Here is a 21,718-nt window from a genome sequence, read left to right as displayed (position 1 = left end):
ATGTCTGTGGCCCTTCCGACAGCCACACAGCACCAGCCCAGTCCCTATGGACACGGGACACAGAAAACAAGGTGTCCCCAAGTTCATCCCTTCTCCAGAGGGCCATGGCGCCAGCCCCTCTCCCCCTCTCCCTCCCCAGGCGAAACAGAGGCTTGGCAGAGTCGGTGCTGTGCGGCCACGCTTGGTAACGCTCGGTAACATTTATTTGGGATGTGAAGATGTGAATGCCACAGCAGGTGACTGATTGACCGTCTCCTGCCCCTGCGGCTGCCCAAGGGCAGAGCGGGACGGTCCCGAGTGTAGACCAGGGATCGGCACTCAGTGCAGACCGGTCCTCCCGTGTCCATCTGGAGAGTCTCTGGTCAGGGGCCAGCCTGTCCTGCGGCACGGAGGGGCCTGAGGTACGAACCAGGCCCAGGGGGGCTCATGGAGCAGGCAGCAGGGAGAGGACGTGCAAAAGTGATCAAGTCACAGGCCAGGGTCGACCTGGTCCGGGCTGGGAGGGCGGGGCCGTTGGGGGGGGTGTGGCTGCAGACAGGAGGTCCCAGTCCGGCAGGTGTGAGGTGGGTTTCCGAGGCTGACGGCCCGAGCAGGGCTCTCACGCCGCTTGCACGCACTCCCTGCTCCGCGCGTCCCAGGTTTGTGCGGGGGAGGGGCCGCCAGGGCCCCTCACTCGGCCACGTCGATGGACAGCATGGCCTTGATCGCCGGGAACTTGTTGCAGGAGAAGTCGGCGAGCAGCTGCTTGGTGCCGCTCCGAGTGGGCAGGATCTCGAAACGGACCCGGGACCGCTCCTTGGGGCGCAGCGCAGGCACCCTGGTGGGGAAGAGCTCGGATCAGAGCAGATGCGAGATACACAGGCCCGTGGGCTGCGGGGCTCGGGGGAGGCTTGGAAAGGCCACTGCTTCTCCAGTCCCCCCAGCTGCCTCTGGGGGGCGCCCGGTCCCCTCAGCGCTGAGCACCAACAGCAGGGGAGGACACGCTGTGCTGAGCCCGAAGGCCAGCCCTTGGCTTGGTGAGCCCGGCTTCCCAAGGGTTCATATTTGCTGAGCTCCCAAAGCAAGCGCAGCCCCAAGTCCCTCCTAAGAGTAAGGGAGCCCAGGCCGGCGCTCGCTCTGTCTGCCCTGCCCAGGAGCTTGGGCCGGGCCCTCTGCCGCCCCCACGTGCCTGCCCGGCCCGGGCCCGGGACTCACTCGATCTTGAGGTTGCCGCGCAGCAGGCCACTGCCCTCCACCATCAGCACGCAGTCCTTCACGGGCTCGTCCAGGGGGTTGGAGAAGAGCATCTGCACGTTCACGGGCTTCTGCACCTGAGCCTGGTCCAGCACCTGTGGGGGCCATGACCCGGCTGCTCAGTCCGTGGGGATGGGGAAGGTGTCCGAGTGTGCAGGAACGGAGGACTGTCTGCTAAGCCCCCTCAGTGCCAGCCGGCCTCCCGGCACCCGAGATGGAAGATCCTGGGGCGCTGCGCTCACCCCACACCGCGGACACTCAGACTCAGCAGGCGAGGGGCGCCGTGCGGTGGCTCTGGGTGCCACGACCTCCCTGCCTCGCTCAGAAGCCCTGAAGGACGACCTCTGCTTCCTGGGGCAGCCCAGGCTGCTGCAGGCCCCGGGGAGGCTCGACAGTGCTTCACGCTCAAGTGCGTGTCACTTTCCTCCAGCCTCCCAGGAGGCCCCTCAGCTGCGGAGGACGTGACCAGAGCGCCCAGGGCTGCCCTACTGACCCAAATCTGCAAATGCGTCTACAGCCAAGACCGGCCGCAGCGGCCTGTGTCTGACTGCCCGAGGGCACGGGCAGTGACTTGAAGGACATCAGCCATCGGGATGACCAAGAGGCCGATTCTGTGGCCTGAGGTCCTTCACGCTAATCGCCAAGGAGTGCCAGGTGATGGAATTGGACTTCACCCCGGCTGTGACCACCTCTGTGAGCTTGAAAACGGGTGCCCCCCAGCCCTGAGTGAATTCATTCAGTCCAGACGAGAACTGACTCTCTGACGGCGCACGCAGAGGAGAGAGTGCCTCTCAAAGGGGAAGATCAGGTGCCTTTCAAAAAGACCGGAAGGAGGCCCACGATGCAGCATTTTGAGCCTGTTGTGTTCTGATCTCCCGTCTAACGATATCACTTTAAAGATAAAGTAGAGTTGGGATGGAAACCCAAAAGATGGCGCACCCAAGTGTTGAGTGAAAGGTAATACCACAGAAAGGCGTGAGAACGCCACATCACGGGGAGAATCTAAGTTCACTCCAACACCAGCTGAAGACAGCATGTTTCACAGCCGCACTGGCCGCAACCCCGTGTCAGTTTCTAGACTCAGGAGTTGGGGTGGGGACGCGCCAGTCCTTGTCTGCAGAAATGGGAGCTTCCTGTGAAGCAGGAGAGGCTGCGGCATGCAGGGGACAAGCTGTGGCTGCACCTGCAGCTCTGCTGGGCCAGGACGAACGAAAACCCGGGGTCGATGGCATGACTCCCACACCTTAGCCTGCAGAGGGCGCTATTAGTCCTGAGTCCTGGACAGGGTAGCCCTGCCCTCTGGGAGTTGACAGTCAGGAAGGGGATCATGACCAAACGAGTGCACAAATAAAGGTAATTTTCCTGGTAGGAAGAGGACGGAGGGTTCTGAGGGGGTATGACTGGGGACAAGGCCAGGTCTGGGGGCATCAGATATGACAAGGGAATTTTTAGACAGCCAATCAAGGAAACATCCCATTATGCCCAGGACAGAGCTGGAGCTATCGAGACTCAAATAAGGCACCTGCTCAGAGTCACTGCTGATGAATGGTGGTGCGCAGACACAATACCAGCTCTCCCTGGGGTGACGCAGCCCAAGGGCAGAGCCACCACTCCTCACTGCTGCCCCCGTGTGGCCATCTGGGCACTAGCTTCATGGTCCCCGAGAAGGGACAGCTCCTTACCGGGAAGTACAGCCCAGACTCATGAAGTTGAAAGGGTGCATTGTGGGAGACTGGGACCCCACATCAGAGTGGGCACCCTGGGTCCCTCTGCCCCCTGAGGTGGGGGATCCCTGCAGCTGGTGGCATTGTGAATGGACAGGAAAGGGTGCTCACTGTGCAGACAGCAGGCAAATGGGGCCTGGCACAGGCGGCTCTCAGCTGCACCCCAAGGGGAGGCCCATCTTCTCTGCCCATTGTCGGCCTGCTCTTGACCAGCTCCTTCTCCCTGGGGCTCGGCTTCCCCTCTGCTCTGCACCCAGTGGCTGGAAGGCCGGGGACAGGGTGGGAGGCAGCACAGGTGCTGAGAAAGGGACAGAGTGACCCCAGGGACCTCCTGCATCCCTGCCAGCCCCTACCTGTCCAGGCTCTAGGGACAGGGCCTGCAGACAGGAGCAGGCAGGGCCTAAGTCAGAGCAGAGAGAGAGAAGAGCCTCTGCTCTCGGCCACTCTGGAGATGTTGGTCTTGGCTACTGATGACCAGGAGGCCTCGGACAGGGCACAGCTGGGGGCCCTGGCTTCTCTCTGGGCCTCTGTTCTCTCGGGCGTGATGGCAGCCTAGGGGAGCATGAGACTAGGCTCCTGGGAGTGCGTGATTCTGTGGCTCTGGGGTCTGGAGCAGGGAGAGATGCACCTAAGCTGTGCCTATGTCTAGTCTGTTCCCTGAACAGGGTGCAGGTCTACCGCCCACAGACAGGTCGGGCACAGGGCCCCGCTGTGGCTCTCAGACGCAGGCCCAGAACACAGCCTGTGCGCCATGGCTGACCTGGGGGATTCCAGCCCCAGCGGGTCTAGAACTAGAACTGGGGAAGGCGCCAGGCGAGCGTGCACGTGCATCTGGCCTGAGCAGAGTTCCAGGCTCACCGAGCTGGCAGGGGCTGGGCTGGAGCGGAGACCAGAGGGAAAGGCTGTGCTTGGCGGGGCGGAAGGGCTGGCCGAGCAGGCGCCCCTCCCCCTCCTTTACCTCCAGGGTCAGGGTGGGGTTGTCCAGGATGATGTCCCGCGCCACCACCACCTCGGCTTCCTTGGGGACCTTGCAGATGGCAGTGGTCCGGATCATGTTGTCCGACTTGAGGTACTTATCATACTGAGCGTAGGAGATCGTCACAGGATGCTGAGTTTCTGGAAGGAGAAGCAGGGGCGGAACAGAGCACGAGGGAGTGAGGATGGCTCCTGTACACTAGGTGAGACGCCAGGCCAGGCAGGTGTGGGCTGGCGGAGTGTCCCCGTGCCATCCAGGTGCCCACTGAGCCCTGTCCACCGGGACCTCCCCCTTGTGCCAGGTGGGCCCCAGAACAGGGCCCAGGGAGGCAGCAGGAGCCTGGCTGAGTGGGCAGATGCCCAAAAGGATGGGCTCACAGGGCCTGAGGCTGTAACTGCTTCTTCCCCACTCTGGAAAAGTGTTGGAGGGGGTGAGGTCCCTCCTAAGGGGTGGGGCCAAGGACACCCATGTTAGCAGACTGCCCAAGGACCAAATAGCAGTAATGACGACAACACATCAAGAACTAGGAAGGGAAGTGGGGCATTGTCCAAATAAATGCTCAGGATTCCCCTGGCCACCGTAAGCCCGAGTGCATGGCCACCACATCCGGAGCCACCTCCCTGTCACAGGCCTCTCCTGCCTGAGCCATCCACGTGCCAGTCCCACCAAGCCCCGCAAGACTGCAGGTTTTTCTAAATCATGCCGTTGCTCTCTCTGTCACTCCAAAATCTTCCATGGCTCCCTGCTGCCTGGGAACTAAGGTTCCACCCCTCAGCCTGGCCTGACCTGAGCCCAGCTTGCCTCCCCCTTCAAAGACCTATGTGTATTTCTCACCTCCATGCTTTGACCTGCACAGTTCCCCAGGTGCAGTGCCCCTCCCAGCTCCTCTCCATGCGTCGCCCCTCCCCGGGCTGTAAGGCCCCTCTTCTGACCCCGCAGGCCGAGCAGCCCTCTCCCTTCTCTGCTGGTCCTGGCACTGCTCTCCCTCCTGCGCTCCGCGGGGTGCCCCAGCACCCCAGGGGCACAGGCTCCTGGAGGCTAGGGCCACAGGAAAGAGGCCGCCTCTGCTTTCTGCACTGAGGACTCCGCCCTGAATGTGGACGGAACAGCTGACTCTCCGTCAGTAACCGCTGCAGCCCGGAGAGGGGGCGGACTCATCCAGGGTCCCCAGCAAGCACGAGACAGCGTCACCCCCCCCCCCCGGCCCCTCACCAGCCTCCTCCTCCCCTCTCCTGCCACTCTGCTGGCTCTGGCAGAAGGAGCTTTAAACACCGCTTCCCTCCCGTGAATATCTTCGGTCTCCAGGGAGAGCTCTGCTTTGAGCTGGGAAGGCAGCTGGCTGCCGGCAGGGCGGCTGTCCCTGCCGCTGAGACCTGCGGCTGTCTGCGGGCAGACAGGCTGCTGGGGCTGCTGCCTTCCGCCAGGGGTGACACACCTGCACTTCTCTGCAGCTAGAATTCCTGCAAGATGGGCCGCGTAATGAAGCAGGTTTTATGGGAGGCAAAGCTCTACTCCTCCCTCCCTAATCTGCTTTGTGAATCCCGACTTCTCATCCCGATGTGCAGGATGCTGCCCATGTGGAAACACCTGTGCGCTAATCCCTCCGCGTGGCCCCAGCTTGCCTCTGCCCCACCCACGCCAGTCCCCATCGTGCTCCCCAGGGCCAAGGCGTCCTTGCCCCCACTGCCCGCCCTGCAAATGCTCGGACCTCCGCAAAAACCGGCCAGGAATCCAGAGACTCCACCCACCCTGTGGCAGCTATGGCGGGGCTCAGGGGAGACTCTAGGCTGATGTAGCCCATCCAGGGTCAAACCTGGAAAGTGGTTTACTGTGGGGCAGAGGTGGGGGCGTGGCATGAGGGAGAGGTAGCCCTGGAGTTAGCACCAGGAAACCCAGGAGCTGCACCCCACACGGCCCCGTCCTGGCTCTGACACCCAGCCTCTGAAGCCGGTCGTCCAGCTCTCTCAGCCTCAGCTTCAGTCGCTGTCCCGTGGACACTGACCTCTGGGAGGTCACGAGAGGTCACCTGTATGGACAGGCCACGCAGGCTCTGGGAGGCGGCAGACATCTGTAAGGGAGACTCCCTCCAGGCAGAAGAGGATTTGGGTTGGCACCACCCTGACCTGTGCTGTTCACAGGGAAAGCAGCTCCCAAGGCACCAAGGTGTAACCACAGGCGCCGCGGACCGCCCCCTCCTTGGGCGGCTGGGCCACCTGAGGCCACTTGGGTCCCTGGGGCTCCCCCAGCTCCGGGGCGAATTACCTGCTTCGGGGTCCAGGTCCACGGTGAAGGAGTCCTTCCACACCTCGTGCACCAGTGTGCCGTTGTAGACGATGGTCCACGCCGTCATGTTCACGGTCACCGTCTTCTTCTCCCTGGTCAGGTTCTTGAGCAGCAGGGCCAGGCTGACCTCTTTGCCCACTGCCAGGACACCGGTGATCTTGAACCTACCAGAGATGCTGGGCGACCGCTCCTCTTCAACCAAATCCCTTGCTGATGTGGGGCTAAATGCCGCGTTGGGCTTGAGTTTCCCCAGAGCTTTCTGGAATACCCGTCTTTCCTCACTGGAACCTGTGTGTTGGGAGAAGACAGAAACATTGCAGCGGTGCAGACGGCGCCCTGCCTGGGGGCTGGCCTGGGACTCGCATCGGGTCAACGGCCACCCCCCTGCGTGGCCCCATGCGAGCATCCCCCTCCCAGGTCTCCGTTCAGCCTCCTCCTGGGAGGGTCACCGACCCGCTGGGGTCTGGTTCATGCTTCTCCCACCAGCTCTGCATTTCCCAGAAGCTGTCGGGAAAGCAGATGGCTTACACACGACGACGCTGGCTTGATCGCTGGCTTCTGTTAATTAAGTTACATGTAAACTGTTCTGTGCTTTTTGATAAATCGTCTTTGGTGAGACTTAACGAATGAGCAGGTATTTTAAAAATAAATCACAAAACAGAGCTGGAAAAGGTTAGGAGGAAGCCACGAGCAGCAAGCAGGGCTGGGACTTAGAACTGACTGCATTTGAACTTGCAAAGCACTGCACCATGGCCCCCTGCTCTGCTCCCGAAGGCGCTCCGAGGGCCCGACAGTGACACCCGGTCTGTGCCAGTTAGCAAGGCTGTCTCACGGTCTGGCTCCCAGCCGTGATGAGACTGCTGAGAGGTTCCCGGCATCAGAAGTGCAAGGGTGACTAAAAGCCCGGGCTTCTGACTCTCCACCAGGCGGTGGGAGCTGCCGAGGGTGACGGCAGGAGGGGCCACAGAGGAGGGTGGCGTACCCCAGCAGGGCTCTCGGGGCACGCAGAGCTGAGTAGCCAGCTGTGAGCCCTGAACCCGGGGCTGGTGATGGGGGAAGGCGGACAGACGTTGACACCTGCAGACCATATACATTGTCGCGGCTTCCCTAGCGAGCCCGGGACATTATTAAGGTGCCAGATGACCCATAATAGTCCCCCTGCAACTCATCGAGCCCTTCCCGTAAGTTCTGGGCGACAACTGGCAGAGACTTCGGACGCCAACACGCCCGAGTCCATCAGGTTAGAGTCCCGGCTCCAGGCCACTCTAGGGGTCAGAGGCAGAGGGCTCAGTCCCCAGCTTCCTCCCACACGCCCTACTCCAAAGGAGGCAGCAGCCAGATTACCCGAGCGCACAGCTCCTGGCGGGCTGGGTTCCTTTTGGTGCCTCTCCATTCTTTAGCTGAGTTGTAGGTCCACGCCCAGGGCTGATGGCCGCGCAGGACCCGAGCCTCCTCCTGTGCCTGGGACCTCAAAGCAGGTGTGTTTGCACAATGAAGCCCAGAGCCTCAATGCCTATATAGGTCAACTTCTGGGCTTACTCAAGACCCAGCTTCCTGCTGCTGTTCTCTCCCCGTGGCGCTGCTGTTGCGTAAATGCTTAGCAACCCATTTTATGAGCTTTTCATCCCTCAGAGATGAGCTGGTATCATTAAGTAGGAAGAGCCGGGCGACTTCAGGCACGCAGGGGCTGGCGCGCTGCCGGCGGTCCCGAAGGGAGCCCCCGCCCCTCCCTGCCCTGAGGCCACACCAGGTCCATCGCTTGGGACATGTTGCCGGGACGGGACCACCAGGGTCTGGAAGTATTGAGGAACCCCACGGGCCATACACCAGGGAAGCAGTGCCGGTGAAGCAGTCATCTCGGAGGCCACTGTCCCAGCGTGTCCCAGACGTGGAGAGTGACAGATCCCCATGTCCTCTCTATGGCTGGGCACTGTGCTTGGCTCCTTGTGCCCATTTAGATGCAAACAGAGACAGAAGGAGCCTGCTCCAGGTTGCACCGTGATGAGTGGCGGGACTGGGGTTCGCCCTCCGCCTCAGGTCACATCTTCCCCCAACACTGCTTTCTACACCACCATGCTGCTCAACACAAGCACCTTGTGCTGGCCCCGCCCTCCCCCGCCCAGCCCCCGCTTGCAGCAGCACTGGGGGGGGGCTCCCCAGGCTGGCTGAGAGAAGCCCCAGCCCACCGACCCACCCACAGGAACGGCCTGCAGAGGCAGATGGGGGCCGAATCGAGGCCACCGATCAGAGTATCCTGGAGTTGGCCCCCAGTGTCGTCCAGCACCAGCGCTCAGAGGGGTCCCTCCCAGTCAGACCCCACCTCCTGCGCTTGGCTTCTGGGTCAGCTCCGGCCGGCGCCAGCAGCCAGCACTCGCCAGAGATTTACTCAACGCTTCCGGTAAGGGGGTGCTGTGGGCCCCTGGCCCCCTGGAACCAACTGTGAGGATCAGTCATTTCAAACACATGGGATAGTGAGATGCTGACCCCATGAAGGAGCGAGTGACCATGGCCTGCCTGCTGGAGGCTCGCGCCCAAGCATTTTTGGCTGTGTCTGAAAAATGAACTTCACCTTCAAACGCAGAACTTTGGTCACCCTTGAGAACCATCAAAGCCGCTTCCGAGCGGCAAACGTAATTGGAGTGAAGACAGCCTCATGGCAACTGGTCCTCCGAGGCGGCTGTGGGGGCCCGGGGCTTGTCTTACGCACTCTCACGCCTCATCTGGCCTCTCTGGGGGCCTCTGGGTGCATGTGGCACCAGCCCCATCTCTGGGTCTCTGGGGCCATTCTCCATGCAAGGCTCTTGCTGCTTGTGTTTCTCAGAGGCTGGGGAGCGGACTGGTGTAGAAATCTTCCCTGAAGCCCTTGGACACCTCCTAGCAGGGCTGGTCTCGCCCTGGGATGTGCAGTCATGGTGCTGTCACCCCAGCTGTGCAACGGAGAACGGGACACGGGGCATGGCAGGGTGCTGCCTGGGCCCTGCAGCAAACTTCCAGGGGCACCAGAGCTGCCCGCAGGCCACAGGGAAGCCCCACTGTTCGGATAGAGCTGAGAATGGGGGTGGGGTGGGGAGAGGACGAGGCTTTGCTCCTCACTGCCCTCAAAGCCACCCTCTCACCAAGGGGCCCCTTGTGGCTCCGCCCCATCGACACCCTCCTACCTTCTGGGTACTTGTACTTGTCCGTGATGTCCACGCGAGAGTTGCTGCCCACCGCCTTGGTGCTGATGTACTTGCCGATGGAGCGAGTGTCCAGGGAGTTCTGCTTCTGGCTGTTGCTGGCGGTGTCATAGATCCAGGTGATGCGGTCTGCGTTCACCTCCGCGAAGACAAAGGACATGTCGAAGTCCAGGTCCACGTCCCCATCTCGGACGGCGTGCACCGAGGAGGGGCCACACTGGAAGACCCCTGGGGCCAAGAGACAGAGACTGGGTGCGTGCTGGTGCCAGGCCCGTCCATGGCCTGCTCCTCTGGGAGACTGCCCCCCACCCCCTGCCACAGCCTCTTCTGCCCCCACCGTCTGCCCCAGGCACTGCCTTCCAAGGCCACTGTCACCTATCTGCAAGGGCACCTGCCCAATGCCAGCTCTATCCAGGACCAGCTCGATCCTGCCCGATCCTGTGGGTTCCCACTGCCCTGGCTCTGCCTCTTCAAGAGGAAAGTCTGGCCACCCCCCTGCTCCTGGGAGTTGCCCTGAACACTCAGCCCTGGGGACCTCCGGCTGCTCCAAGCTCCTAGGCCGGGACCATGACCCCCCCCCCCCCCCCCGCCCCCAGCACAGACAGCCAGGCAGCTGGAGCAAGTGATGGATTGAAACAGAGAGAGAGATGACAGAGTTTCACTTAGGGAGTGTGCTGCTGAAATAGAGCAGAATCGAAAGGAGAGCATCATTCCATGTGTTCACAAAACAGAAGAGGCACACACACTCACACACACACATACTCTGACACACACGTGCACACTCCATTTTCTATATGCCTGGAACAGTGACTTTCAGTTTTTTTTTTTTTTTTAACCATGACTCCTAGAAAGAAAGATTTGACATGCTGACACACATGTGACACTGAGACACGTTTCATGGGCCAGAACCTGCTCTCACTATGCCTAAGGCACCCTGATATTTTATTTAATTTTCTTTTTTCTCCCTTTTCCATTGCATTCCGCTTAGTTGCACTTCTTAAAGTGATGGTCACAACCCACTGACTTGATCTGATAACCAATTTGGTCGCAAGGAAAAATCTAAAAAACAATGGCCTAGAAAATATCTGGAAGATATCTCCCAACCCGCAAACCTAGCAACACATACTGCTTCTAGAAAGCAGGCTAGGGGCTGGACGTGGGGGTCAGACTAAGTCCTTTTGGAACAACTTAAAGGTCTAAACTATGTGAGTATTTTACTTTATACACTTTGGTTTTAATGTCGGAAAGGAATGACTCAGAATGAAGGTATCAGACAAGACAGGCTGCAGAGGTCGGGGGAGAGGGGGAGTGGTTTCTGAGCCTGATGGGAGAGGAGGGGGAGTGAGGGCGGAGGCGGAGCGCAGGCCTGGGACAGGGTCCTGGTGATCTGCTTGCAGGAGAGTTTGTTTCAGCGTGGGACATACAGGAATGTGAGAGCGGCTGTGGTTGTGACCCTGGAGGCTTGGAGCAGAGCTGGCCATGAGGACGGAGTCCCCAAGGCCGTAGGCACCCACAGGGCTCTGCAGTGGGAGCGCCAGGCTGCTGGCGGTGGTGTGGGTAGATCTTGACTGGCAGAAGAAGGTGCCTGTCCCTCGCCACCTGGCACAGGCCAGGAGATCTGCAGCAGCAAACAAATGCAAATGCATTTTTTAAACATTTCTGTTTGGCTCCCATGGTGCATTCTGGGGAGGGAGAGGACTCTGGGGCTGCCCCCTGCACTGCAGTCCTACTGTGTGTAACTGAGAGGCATGCGACCCAGCGCTGAGTCCAGGAAGGGCCACCAGAGGGTTACCTTGGCTCTTCTCCTGGGGAGTGGCGTCCAGCACCTGCCATCCATCATACTGGGTGCCCAGGTCCGTCCGTACAAACCAGCCTTCGTTCCAGACGTGGAAGTTCCTGCGGACAGAACCAGAAGCTGCAGCGCTCGCCTGAGAACATGCAGCAGCTGAGTCGCACGACTGCCGTCTCTGACCCAGCGCACGGCCCCCGTCCTCACCCTCACAGACAGAGTCCACTCTGAGCCGCAGAGGGCGCCGGGCCTCGGGGAGTAGAGTCTCCCCGACAGCCTCCCGCACTGCTTTATGCCCGTTTCACACAAGGAACACGGAACCCTGGCGAGGTTAAGCAGCTAAGTGTGGCACAAAGTTTGGACTTGGGGATACCTGACGGCAAAGCCAGTCTTGCCCACCACGCTCTCCCCGGATCAGAATGAATCTAGGCTGTTCCCAGCTACACAGCAGGCAAAGCCTGCAGCCTTCTCTGCGGGCGACGCTGCTGTCTTCAGGGGGGCCGACGAAGACGGGCTTGCGGCAGCAGTGACCATGCTGGCTAGGGTCTGAACAGAAGGGACACAGACCAGTCCCGAAGGGGCCTTGGTCACTGGCATCACCTGTGTCCTAGTCTGCATGTCTGACTCACTGCTCGTCTTGCACCAGAGCCAGCCAATTAGCCAGAGTCTTCACTCCACGGCGAGGTCCTGCCCTCTTCCCTCCTCCTCTCCATTCCCAGAAACTGCAGCAACACCCACTCCAACCGTTTTGGGTTCAACTCAAGGAAAACAGAAGTCCAACACTGACTCCAAGTGCTAGTGAACTTGAACAAAGTTGTTTTTGTACTCACAGAGTGGGAAAGGTAGCTCTAAGCAGACCATGCGTTGTAGAAGTCATACAGGAAAAGACTGATACCCATGAGTGGGTAAAAATATGAAACTTACATATAAACAAACAAACAACCTGTAGGTCTATTTCTGGTGTTGTGGCTTAAGCCATTGCTCACAATGCCAGTGTCCCATATCAGAGCCCTGGTTTGAGTTCTGGTTGTTCCAGTTTTTTTTTTTTTTTTTTTAAGCATTTATTTGTTTATTTGAAAGGCAGAGTTACATAGAGAGAGAGACAGAGAGAGGTCTTTCACCCACTGGTTCACTCCCTAAATGGCCGCAACAGCTGGAGCTGGGCTGATTGGAAGCCAGGACCCAGGAGCTTCCTCTGAGTTTCCCACACAGATACAGGGGCCCAAGCACTTGGGCCATTTTCCACTGCTTTCCCAGGCCACAGCAGAGAGCTGGATTGGAAGTGGAGCAGCCGGGACTTGAACCAGCGCCCATATGGGATGTAGGCACTGCAAGCAGCATCTCTACCCACTAGGCCACAGTGCCAGCCCTGGTTGTTCCACTTCTGATCCAGCTCCATACCAATGTGCCTGGGAGAGCAGTGGAAGATGGCTCAAGTGCTTGGATCCCCTGTCACCCACGTGGGAGACCAGGATGAAGCTTCTTGCTCCTGGCTTTGGCCTGGCCCAGCCCTGACCATCATGGCCATTTGGAAAATGAACCAGTGGATATAAGATCTCTGCCACTCTGCCTTTCAAATTAAAGTAAACCTTTTCCAAAAAAACTATAACCATATGCAACATATACGGCAGACAGAGATTTACTTTACAATATTAATATTATAAGGTACTAACAAATCAATATAAAAGGCACAAAAGAAAAACATGCCAATAAATGCAATGAGCAGGCAATTTTCATAATGTGGGGAGCAAACCGGACTAGACTGTTACTGGAATTAAGACCTATTCTATGCATCTGCTCTCCCACAATATGGCGCTGGGAGAGAAGTAAACAGCTTCCGCACAGCTGCCTCCAGTTCAACCAATTAACTGTAGGACTTGCTCCTGATTGGAGAGCAGCGTACTCGGCGTGTGGGCAGCCGAGTTGGGATTGGCGGAGGAGGACTATAAAGGAGGAGAGAGACGGCATGCATCAGGAACATCTATGAGGAACATCTATGGGGAACATCTAAGGGAACCCGTGCAGCCCCCGAGAAAGCCGGCCGGCGGTGTGCCGCTCCCCTGCGGAAGTGGGGAATGCGGCCAGGGGGAACTGCCCTTCCACGGAGGTGGAAGGGATAGTAGCCAACCCGGGAAGAACCAGCAGCAAACCCGGGGAGGGCCGAGCAGACGAAAAGAACAGCGCAGGGTCCTGTGTTGCTCCTCCACGAAGAGGGGGAGCGACATAATGGTGCCGTGACTCGGATAGGAAACCTAGGACGGATAGAAAACTTAGGAAGGAAGAAACGTGACTCGGATAGGAAACCTAGGACGGATAAAAAACTTAGGAGGGAAGAAACGGGAAGAACTAGGGAAAATATCGGAGAGAGAAACTAGCAAACAGCCTAGGGAAAATATCGGAGAGAGAAACTAGCAAACAGCCTAGGGAAAAGCCGGACGAAAAAGGAGCCGGAAGAAGCTATTGAAAGCCTAGGCATAGACTCGGATACGGACTACGGGGGGAAGCTGGGAGAAATCTCTAAGGTCAAAAGCGAAAGTGAAAGCTAGAACAAACAGACTCGGACGCGGACTGTGGGGAGAGGCCAGGAGAAATGAGGGAGGAATATTGTTGGAGGAAAGCTTGGGAAAACATACCGGGTAGAGAAAAATGTTAGGGAAATTGAAGCCGCGGGGGGCAGGCCAAGGCGGAAACGAAAGCCACTTTGGGGTTCTCAAGTTAGCCCGGGAATAGGGGGCGAAAAGTTGAAACCAGAAGCTGAGACGTAAGCCAGATTGGGATCCGTCTGATTAGCCCGGGGAGCAAAGGACAGGAAGCCAAATCGTGGGGCGGAGACGTACGCTGGGTTGAATTCGCCAGGCTAGCCCGGGGAACTTGGATTGAATGCTAGTGGTGGAGACGCAAGCTACGCTGTGTTACTCGCGGAAGCCGCCGCGTGCAGAGAGAGCACGGGGCGTGAATAGATAGGGAACGCTGGCGTAGGCCGTGGTTCAGACGCGAAAGGGTTAAGCGTGGAGACCGCGGAGCCGCGCAAAGCCGGGAAGCTGCGCAGATGAGAGAGGCGCGCGGGCTGAAGCGGCGCAGAGCCGGGAACCCGCCGGCGGGGCGAGGTGCCGGAAAGCCGCAGGGATAAGAGAAACAGAAGTTTAGAAGTAAAGTGAGAAAAATAGGAATGCTGGGAGATAGAAGTAAAATGGGAGAAGTAGGAATGCCCGGGGATAGAGAAATAGAGAAAAATAAGGCCTCCCCTCAACATGCCAATTAGAAGGCTTGGATTCGGTCTGCCTGATTTAAGGCGGTAAGCGCCAGCAAAGCTCGACCAGAGTATGAGCTGCAGGTCACCGAAGATAGGCACGAACCAACACTAATAAGTCTCCCCCACAATAAGGCAATGAGAAGGCTTGGATTCGGTTTGCCTGATAGGTTTTGTAAACACCTGCAGGCAGTTCTAGCAGAGCAGAGCATGCGCTGCAGGGCACCGAACACAGGCACGCATCAGCGCCTAAAAAACCTCCTCACAACATGGCGAAGAGAGGACCCGGATTCGGTTTGCCTGATGGATAGGACTTGTAAGAGCCTGTGGCAACTCTAGCAAGTAGAGCAGAGTGTGTGCCGTGGGACACCGAAGACAGGCGCGTATCAACGCCAAAAATAAAAAGAAAGGGGGATCTGTGGGGAGCAAACCGGACTAGACTGTTACTGGAATTAAGACCTATTCTATGCATCTGCTCTCCCACAATATGGCGCTGGGAGAGAAGTAAACAGCTTCCGCACAGCTGCCTCCAGTTCAACCAATTAACTGTAGGACTTGCTCCTGATTGGAGAGCAGCGTACTCGGCGTGTGGGCAGCCGAGTTGGGATTGGCGGAGGAGGACTATAAAGGAGGAGAGAGACGGCATGCATCAGGAACATCTATGAGGAACATCTATGGGGAACATCTAAGGGAACCCGTGCAGCCCCCGAGAAAGCCGGCCGGCGGTGTGCCGCTCCCCTGCGGAAGTGGGGAATGCGGCCAGGGGGAACTGCCCTTCCACGGAGGTGGAAGGGATAGTAGCCAACCCGGGAAGAACCAGCAGCAAACCCGGGGAGGGCCGAGCAGACGAAAAGAACAGCGCAGGGTCCTGTGTTGCTCCTCCACGAAGAGGGGGAGCGACACATAAGGAAATCCAATGATTACCGAATAATTCAAATGGCAGAGAGATACCACGGCAGAGATTCATGGATGACTGACAGCTGCTAGATGGACAGAGATGAAAGCACAGGATGACACTCATTGTTGTACTCTTCCTGCTGGGAAACCATCGAGGTCCCACACCACAGGTGCGAGTGTAAACTGGTATGACCTTTGTGGAGGGCAATTTGGCAATGAATTTAAATAACTTCAAGAAAATCAACATACTCGCTGAGCCAGTATTTCCACACCTGGGAGTTTCTCCTATAGAAAACCTCACATGAGTGCACGCATGTGCATGTAAATAGGTGTGCAGCAGCACTGCTTTTTTTTTTTTTTTTTAAAGGGTGTATTTATTCGCTCAAAAGGCAGAGTGACCAGGAGAGAGGGAGAGATACAGAGAGAGATCTTCCATCCACTGGTTCACTCCCAAAATGGCTGTAATGGCTAGGGCTGGGCCAAGCTAAAGCCAGCAGCCAGGAACTACATCCGGGTCTCCTACACGGGTGCGGGGGCCCAACCCCTTGGGCCATCTCCCACTGCTTTCCCAGGAGCATTTACAGGGAACTGGATCGGAAAAGGATCAGCTGACACTTTAACCAGCATCCATATGGGATGCCAGTGTTGCAGACAATGGCTTAACCCACTACACCACAATGCTGGACCCTGTAGCAGCATTTGTGATAATAAACATTTGGAGGACAAGTTCATCAGTAAGGGAATGGTTGGTCCAAAGCCACGTATTGGAATATCACACAGCTGTGAGAAACAGCGAGCAGGGGCCCATGCTGGGACAGTGATATCCCATACTGCTCCTCTTCTGATCCAGCTCCCTGCTAATGCTCCTGGGAAGGCAGTGGAAGATGGCCGGAGTACCTGGGTCCCTGCCACCCATGTGGGAAACGAAGATGGAGTTTCAGGCTGTCTTGCCCTCTGTTTCTCTCACTCTTTCAAATAAATAAATAAATCTTTTTTCCCCCAAATGTCATGAAGAAAATCAAGTTATAGGATAGTATACACACACACACACACATATATATTGAATATACATGATTAGTTCATTTTAATTTTTAAATTATACATGAACAATTGGAAAAAGTATTCATTAATCATTGTCTCAGCCACTATTAACAGTTTGATATATATATGTATATGTGTACATAATATGTATATGGCGCATAAGAACTAAGTTTTACACTATTTCTGCAATGTTTGCATTTTCTATCTTTACTCCTATCAGAAGGGAAATATGTATTTTAAAAATATGTATTCTATAAATGCTAACAGCCAACACAGTGTTAACCTAGAATGTCAAGTGTTCTAACTACTTTGCATGTGCTGTCATTTTATTTCTACAACAGTCTGTATGAGAGAAATGCTTATTATCCACATTTTGCAGCTCTGGAAACTGAGGCACAAGCATTACATGACATGTCCCAGGTCTCACAGGGAGTGAGTAGGCAGGATGAGATCTGAATTCAGGCAGAAGGGGGAGAAAGGAAAAAAGATACCTGAAGTAACAGCAGAGGAAGAATGTTTCAGCTGCCCAATAGAACAGGATCCACGCAGAGCAGTCTCACTTTGAAGACTATTTCCTAACATGGGGCAAACGCTCAGACCTAACGGTTAGTCAAGAGCACTGACTGAAGGAGCTGAATCCCAAGGGTGGAAAACGGTAGGATGTGTCTGTTACATGCTGGCTTGTACGCACTCTTTGTATAAAATGTGCAATTCTAATTCTAAACAACTAACAGAGAAAAGATTAGAGGACATCAAATGTTGAAAATAAGTGAATAGGAACATAGATGATTTTTACTCTTTTTAACATTCTGGAATCTAATTGTGATCAAAATTTTTTCCAGGACTGACATAATGTCCTCTTAAAAATTTTTAAGAATGTATTTGGAAGGCAGAAGGAGAGCGAGAGAGAGCGAGAGAGAGAGAGAGATCTCAATCTGTTTCCTTTCCCAAATGTCTAGAATAGTTTGGCTGGGCCAGCCTGAAGCCAGGAGCCAGGAATTCAATCTGGATCTCCCAGGTGTGCAGCAGAGGTCCAATTACTTGAGCCATCACCTTCTGCCTCCCAAGGTGCACATTAGCAGGAAGCTGGAACGGAGGGTGGAGCCAGAACTGGAACCCAGGCACTGGGATGTGGCATGCAAGCATACCAAGAGGCAGCTTCACTGCTGCACCAAATGCCGAACCCCAAAACATCTTTTTTCAATGAGTCTTTAAGATCCCTTAGCGGAGATGGCCGGCGCCATGGCGCTGCGGGTTAACGCCTTGGCCTGAAGCACTGGCATCTCATATGGGCGCCGGTTTGAGACCTGGCTGCTCCACTTCCGATCCAGCTCTCTGCTATGGCCTGGGAAAGAAGTAGAAGATGGCCCAAGTCCTTGGACCCCTGCACCCATGTGGGAGACCTGGAAGAAGCTCCTGGCTCCTGGCTTCGGATTGGCGCCAGCTCTAGCCATTGTGGCCAATTGGGGAGTGAACCATCGATGGAAGACTTCTCTCTCTGTCTCTCTCTGCCTCTTCTCTCTCTGTGTAACTCTTTCAAATAAAAATAAATATTTCTTAAAAAAAAATCCATTAGCACTCACTTAGGATCGGGAAAAAGAAATTCACCATCTGTTACAGGACAATAATGTACTCTAATAAATATGTACATATATATACATATATATATATATAAAAAGTTGGAAGAGAAGATTTTGAATGTTTTATCAAAAAAGAGGAGAGCATTATGTTTACCCTATACTGAACATGGCACAACATTGCATGTATGGAGACAGTACACGGTATCCTGTAAGTCTGTGCAATTTCTATGCATTGTTTAAAAATAAAAATTAAAGAAACTCTACACAATTCACCCAGCAGAAGGCAGGGCGAGGGTGGGAAGACAGTCCTAGCTGGGTGGAAGGGACAAGGGAGGGATGAGAATCTGGTGAGAACACCAAGTTCACATTCATCCTGTTTCTCACAGAGAACCCTAGGGGAAGGGCGGGTTGGTTAAAAAAATAATCAGCTGTGTTTTCATACTGACTGGATGGAAGGCAGGACTTGAGAGCAGCAGAGGACAAGTGCATCCTGGTTCCTCCCTCGTGCAGCAGCCTGCCACTGGAGTCACGCATGCTTGGGGTGAGAGCCTCAATCCCCAGGGAAGTCATCACAGAAATTCTGGGCTGAGCTTCCAGTTGTGGCCACACTCCTCTTGGCCCCTCACTCCCCAACCTTGGGATCTGCCCCCCCCCCCCCCTTGAGGTCTCAGGAGCAGGAGCTCCAGGAAAGAACAGCTACTGGCTTCAGGACCACCTGCGGCATTTGCTAAAAGAGGCAGATTCGAGGGCCTCATCTCCCCTCCCCATCCCCCCACCAAATTAATCCTAATGTGATCTTTGAAGTTCATGAACCACTGCTCTGGAGACAGCAACTGAGCTGTGCTTACCCGTGAATTCACAAGGTCAGAAGACTCTGCCTACACCTTCTATGGGTCAACCCTATGTCCTTCCCAGTGTGAATGGGATGCTACCTCCACCAAACCTCACACACGCTGAGTGCTGACCCTTCCGCTGTGCTGTCTCTGAGTATGGCACTTGAGTCAACGATTCCACTCCCTCTACTCCCCGACCACCAGCTCTCAAAGCAGCTCCAAGCTCCTGCAGTCTACACCTCTTGGGGCCCAGCATCCCGTGCAAGGAGGCACTGAGTCAGGTTTGCTCAACTCAACAGTCTGGGGCTGAGGCCACTCTTGGAGCTTCGGTTTCCACCCTGAGGGTCTGATCCTGGGAGCTGGCTAAGTGTTAGCGGGGACAGGTATTCAGAGGTGGGGGCCATGTGTGGGGACTGCATCGTGGGCCAGGGCTCAGGGCTCAGCCAAGGAGTAGGTGCCCACAGCTGATCGCTTTTTTCTGGAGGCACAACTCCCCCCTCCCCCATCTCTGGCAGAGCTGGGCAACCCTCTCATGCTCCATAAAGTCTATTAGTAGAGTCAGGTTTGTGAGTCCAGAAACTGGAGGATCAAATCAAATGGATTAAGAAAAACAAGCCAGGGCTGAGAGTGTGGTGAAGTGGTTAAGACACAGCTTCAGACCCCACATCCTGTATCCGAGTGTCTGGGTTTGAGTCTTGGCCCTGCTCCTGATTCCAACTTCCCGCTAATGCACACCTTGCAGGCAAGAGGTGCTGGCTTAAGTACCTGGGTTATGGTCACCCTCATGCGACGTGAATTGAGTTCCTGGCTCCTGGCTTTGGCCTGACCAGTTCTGGCTGTTGTGGGCATTTGGGGAGGGAACCAGTGGATAGAAGACCTCTTTCTGTCTCTCTGCCTCTCAAAGAAAAAAGAAAGAGAACAAGCCAAGCCAGAAATGTCAAGATGCCCTTGGCCTAAACATTCCAAATCATATGGCTGCTGCTCCATGACGGAGCAGGCCCTGAAACGCCCTGCCTGATGGCCTGGGGGAAATGTTCTAAGGGAATGCCCTAACCAGGGCCCCCGGTGCCCTGCCTCTGAAGAAAGAGAATACCCTGGAGACAGACTATGGCATGAACAAAATGGCTTAGAAGAAAACCTATGCCCTGGACGCTGTGACTGTCATGAAAAGAAAGATCTGGAAGATTCCACCAGGCTCCCTGGTCTAAGCCTTTCTTTTATGGGTGGGAAGCTGAGGTGCACAAAAGGGACTTAAGTAATGTCACCCACTTAGCTGGAGTGCCCGAGCGTCTCTAGCTGCTGGGGCTTGGTTCCAGGAAGGCTTGACGATAACAAGATCTGCAAATGTTCCAGCCCCACGTAAAATGCCATGGCATTTGCGTAGAATCTGTGCACATCCTCCTGTGTACTTCACATCATCTCTAGAGTACTTATAATACCTAATATTATGCAAGTTGTTGTACTCTATTGCTTAAGGAATGATGACAAGAAAAAATTTTGCACAGGTTCAGCACCAAGGCAGCCATCATACACCTCACCACATTTTTTCTCTGCAATTGGCTGAGTCTGTGGGTAAGGGACCTGCAGACACAGAGGGCCAGCTGTGCCTCTCTTAGGGCCCCTGTTTGTTTATCCACCCAGGGAGGCCCCTTTCAGCCCCAGTGTTCTGAGGCCTGGGAGAGTCTTGTTCCGGGACACCTGTGCTTGGCTGTGAATTCTCAGTGTGACTTTGGAAAAGCCGTTTCCTGTCACAGAGCTCCTCAGCCATCTTCTACTGCTGCCAAGGTATACACCAAAGAACCAAGCCCCCGCCCCGCCCAGAGCCCCCACTGGCGCCCAGCCACCTCTGTTGGAAAACACCAAGGCAGGAGTTGCCAGATCTCTCACTTCCGCCAGGAATCACGCCACCGTCTGCTGGCATCCCTCCCACGCTCTAGTGTACAGAGCTGCCTGAGTTCAGATCTCATCTCCACCACCTTCCAGTTATGTGGCCCCTGGGCAAATTGCTCAGTCCTTCCGTGCCTCAGTTTCCTCAGCTGGAAAGTGGGGATTGTGATAAGAGCGCCTCCCTCATCATCTGTGAAGAATAAATACGAGCACTGAGAGCAGCAGCCGGCGCCCGACGACCGCTCAGCAAGTCAGGAGCTGCTGTTACTACTACTGAGCATTTTGTGACGCCTCGCCTTGCTTAGTTCTCGCGCTCTGTTACTTCAGGCGAATCTGAACAAGGCTGTGGAGCTTCTAACGTTGCCAATGTCAAAAGACCATTTTTCTGTCTTTAAAACAACAGGTTAGTGATGTCACTCCAGGTGGATTTAATGTCTGAGGGGCACTCTGGCTCCCGTGGGAGGGGGGAGGGTGCTCTCACACACAAAGTGGCGCGGACTGAAACTGCACAGGACAGAAACACCCGAGCTGCTGGGAGGCTGAAGGGGTCACCGAGTCCTGGGCCAAGCCCTGCACTTCCCCCTGAGAACCTGGGCCCAGAAAAGGGCCGTGGCTGCTGGGCTCAAGCAAGGGCTCAGGGCTCCCTCCCTCACACTGCCCACAGCAGGAGACAATGGGGAGGGAGTGACTCTCAGATTCCACTGCTTCCTGAGAAGGCATCAGAAAGGGAAGTTGGGGTTGGGGGGTGTGACAGGACCCTCAGGAACAGAGTTTCCAGCCTGGTACCCTCCCGTGAGGCTGACACCCAGGAGTGTCTCCATCAACACATACTTGCCCCCTAAGTGCTCATCTTCAGCATGAGTAATTGAGCTGATGTGGGCTGGCAGCATGAAGCAGTAACCAGGACACCTGGGCTCTGACTCCAAATTCAGCTTTGAAGTCCCTACAGTGGGCATTACGGTGCAGTGGATTGAGCCACCACTTCAGATGCCTGCATCCCCTATCAGAGTGCCTGGGGTCAAGTCCCACCTCTGCTTCCGATTCAGCTT

At 55.9% G+C, this 21,718-nt stretch overlaps 1 protein-coding gene and 1 long non-coding RNA gene across 3 annotated transcripts in view; one reads left to right on the top strand and one right to left on the bottom strand.

Annotated features, from left to right (window-relative positions):
• Positions 1 to 168: 168 nt before the first annotated feature.
• The window catches only part of TGM3 (transglutaminase 3), a 53,040-nt gene continuing 31,490 nt past the window's right edge, over positions 169 to 21,718 (bottom strand). For both annotated transcript variants that reach the window (XM_051845192.3, XM_008256217.5), the window contains exons 8-13: positions 11,185 to 11,288; positions 9,375 to 9,620; positions 6,196 to 6,504; positions 3,916 to 4,073; positions 1,195 to 1,328; positions 169 to 817 (exon numbers count right to left, since the gene is read on the bottom strand). In XM_051845192.3, coding sequence (XP_051701152.1) covers positions 670 to 817; positions 1,195 to 1,328; positions 3,916 to 4,073; positions 6,196 to 6,504; positions 9,375 to 9,620; positions 11,185 to 11,288 — 1,099 coding nt within the window. In that variant the 3' untranslated portion in view covers positions 169 to 669. The remainder of the gene's footprint in view (positions 818 to 1,194; positions 1,329 to 3,915; positions 4,074 to 6,195; positions 6,505 to 9,374; positions 9,621 to 11,184; positions 11,289 to 21,718) is intronic.
• LOC149123395 (uncharacterized) lies at positions 11,295 to 15,726 on the top strand. The gene is made up of 2 exons (XR_016216642.1): positions 11,295 to 12,921; positions 15,340 to 15,726. It is a non-coding gene; the product is annotated as an uncharacterized LOC149123395 (long non-coding RNA).

Source organism: Oryctolagus cuniculus, chromosome 11, assembly GCF_051225735.1.
Source record: "Oryctolagus cuniculus isolate XC-2025 breed Fujian yellow rabbit chromosome 11, ASM5122573v1, whole genome shotgun sequence".
In the NCBI taxonomy this organism is placed as follows: Eukaryota; Metazoa; Chordata; class Mammalia; order Lagomorpha; family Leporidae; genus Oryctolagus; species Oryctolagus cuniculus.
The sequence above is the reverse complement of the archived record's forward strand: the minus strand, read 5'-3'. Positions and strand labels throughout refer to the sequence as shown.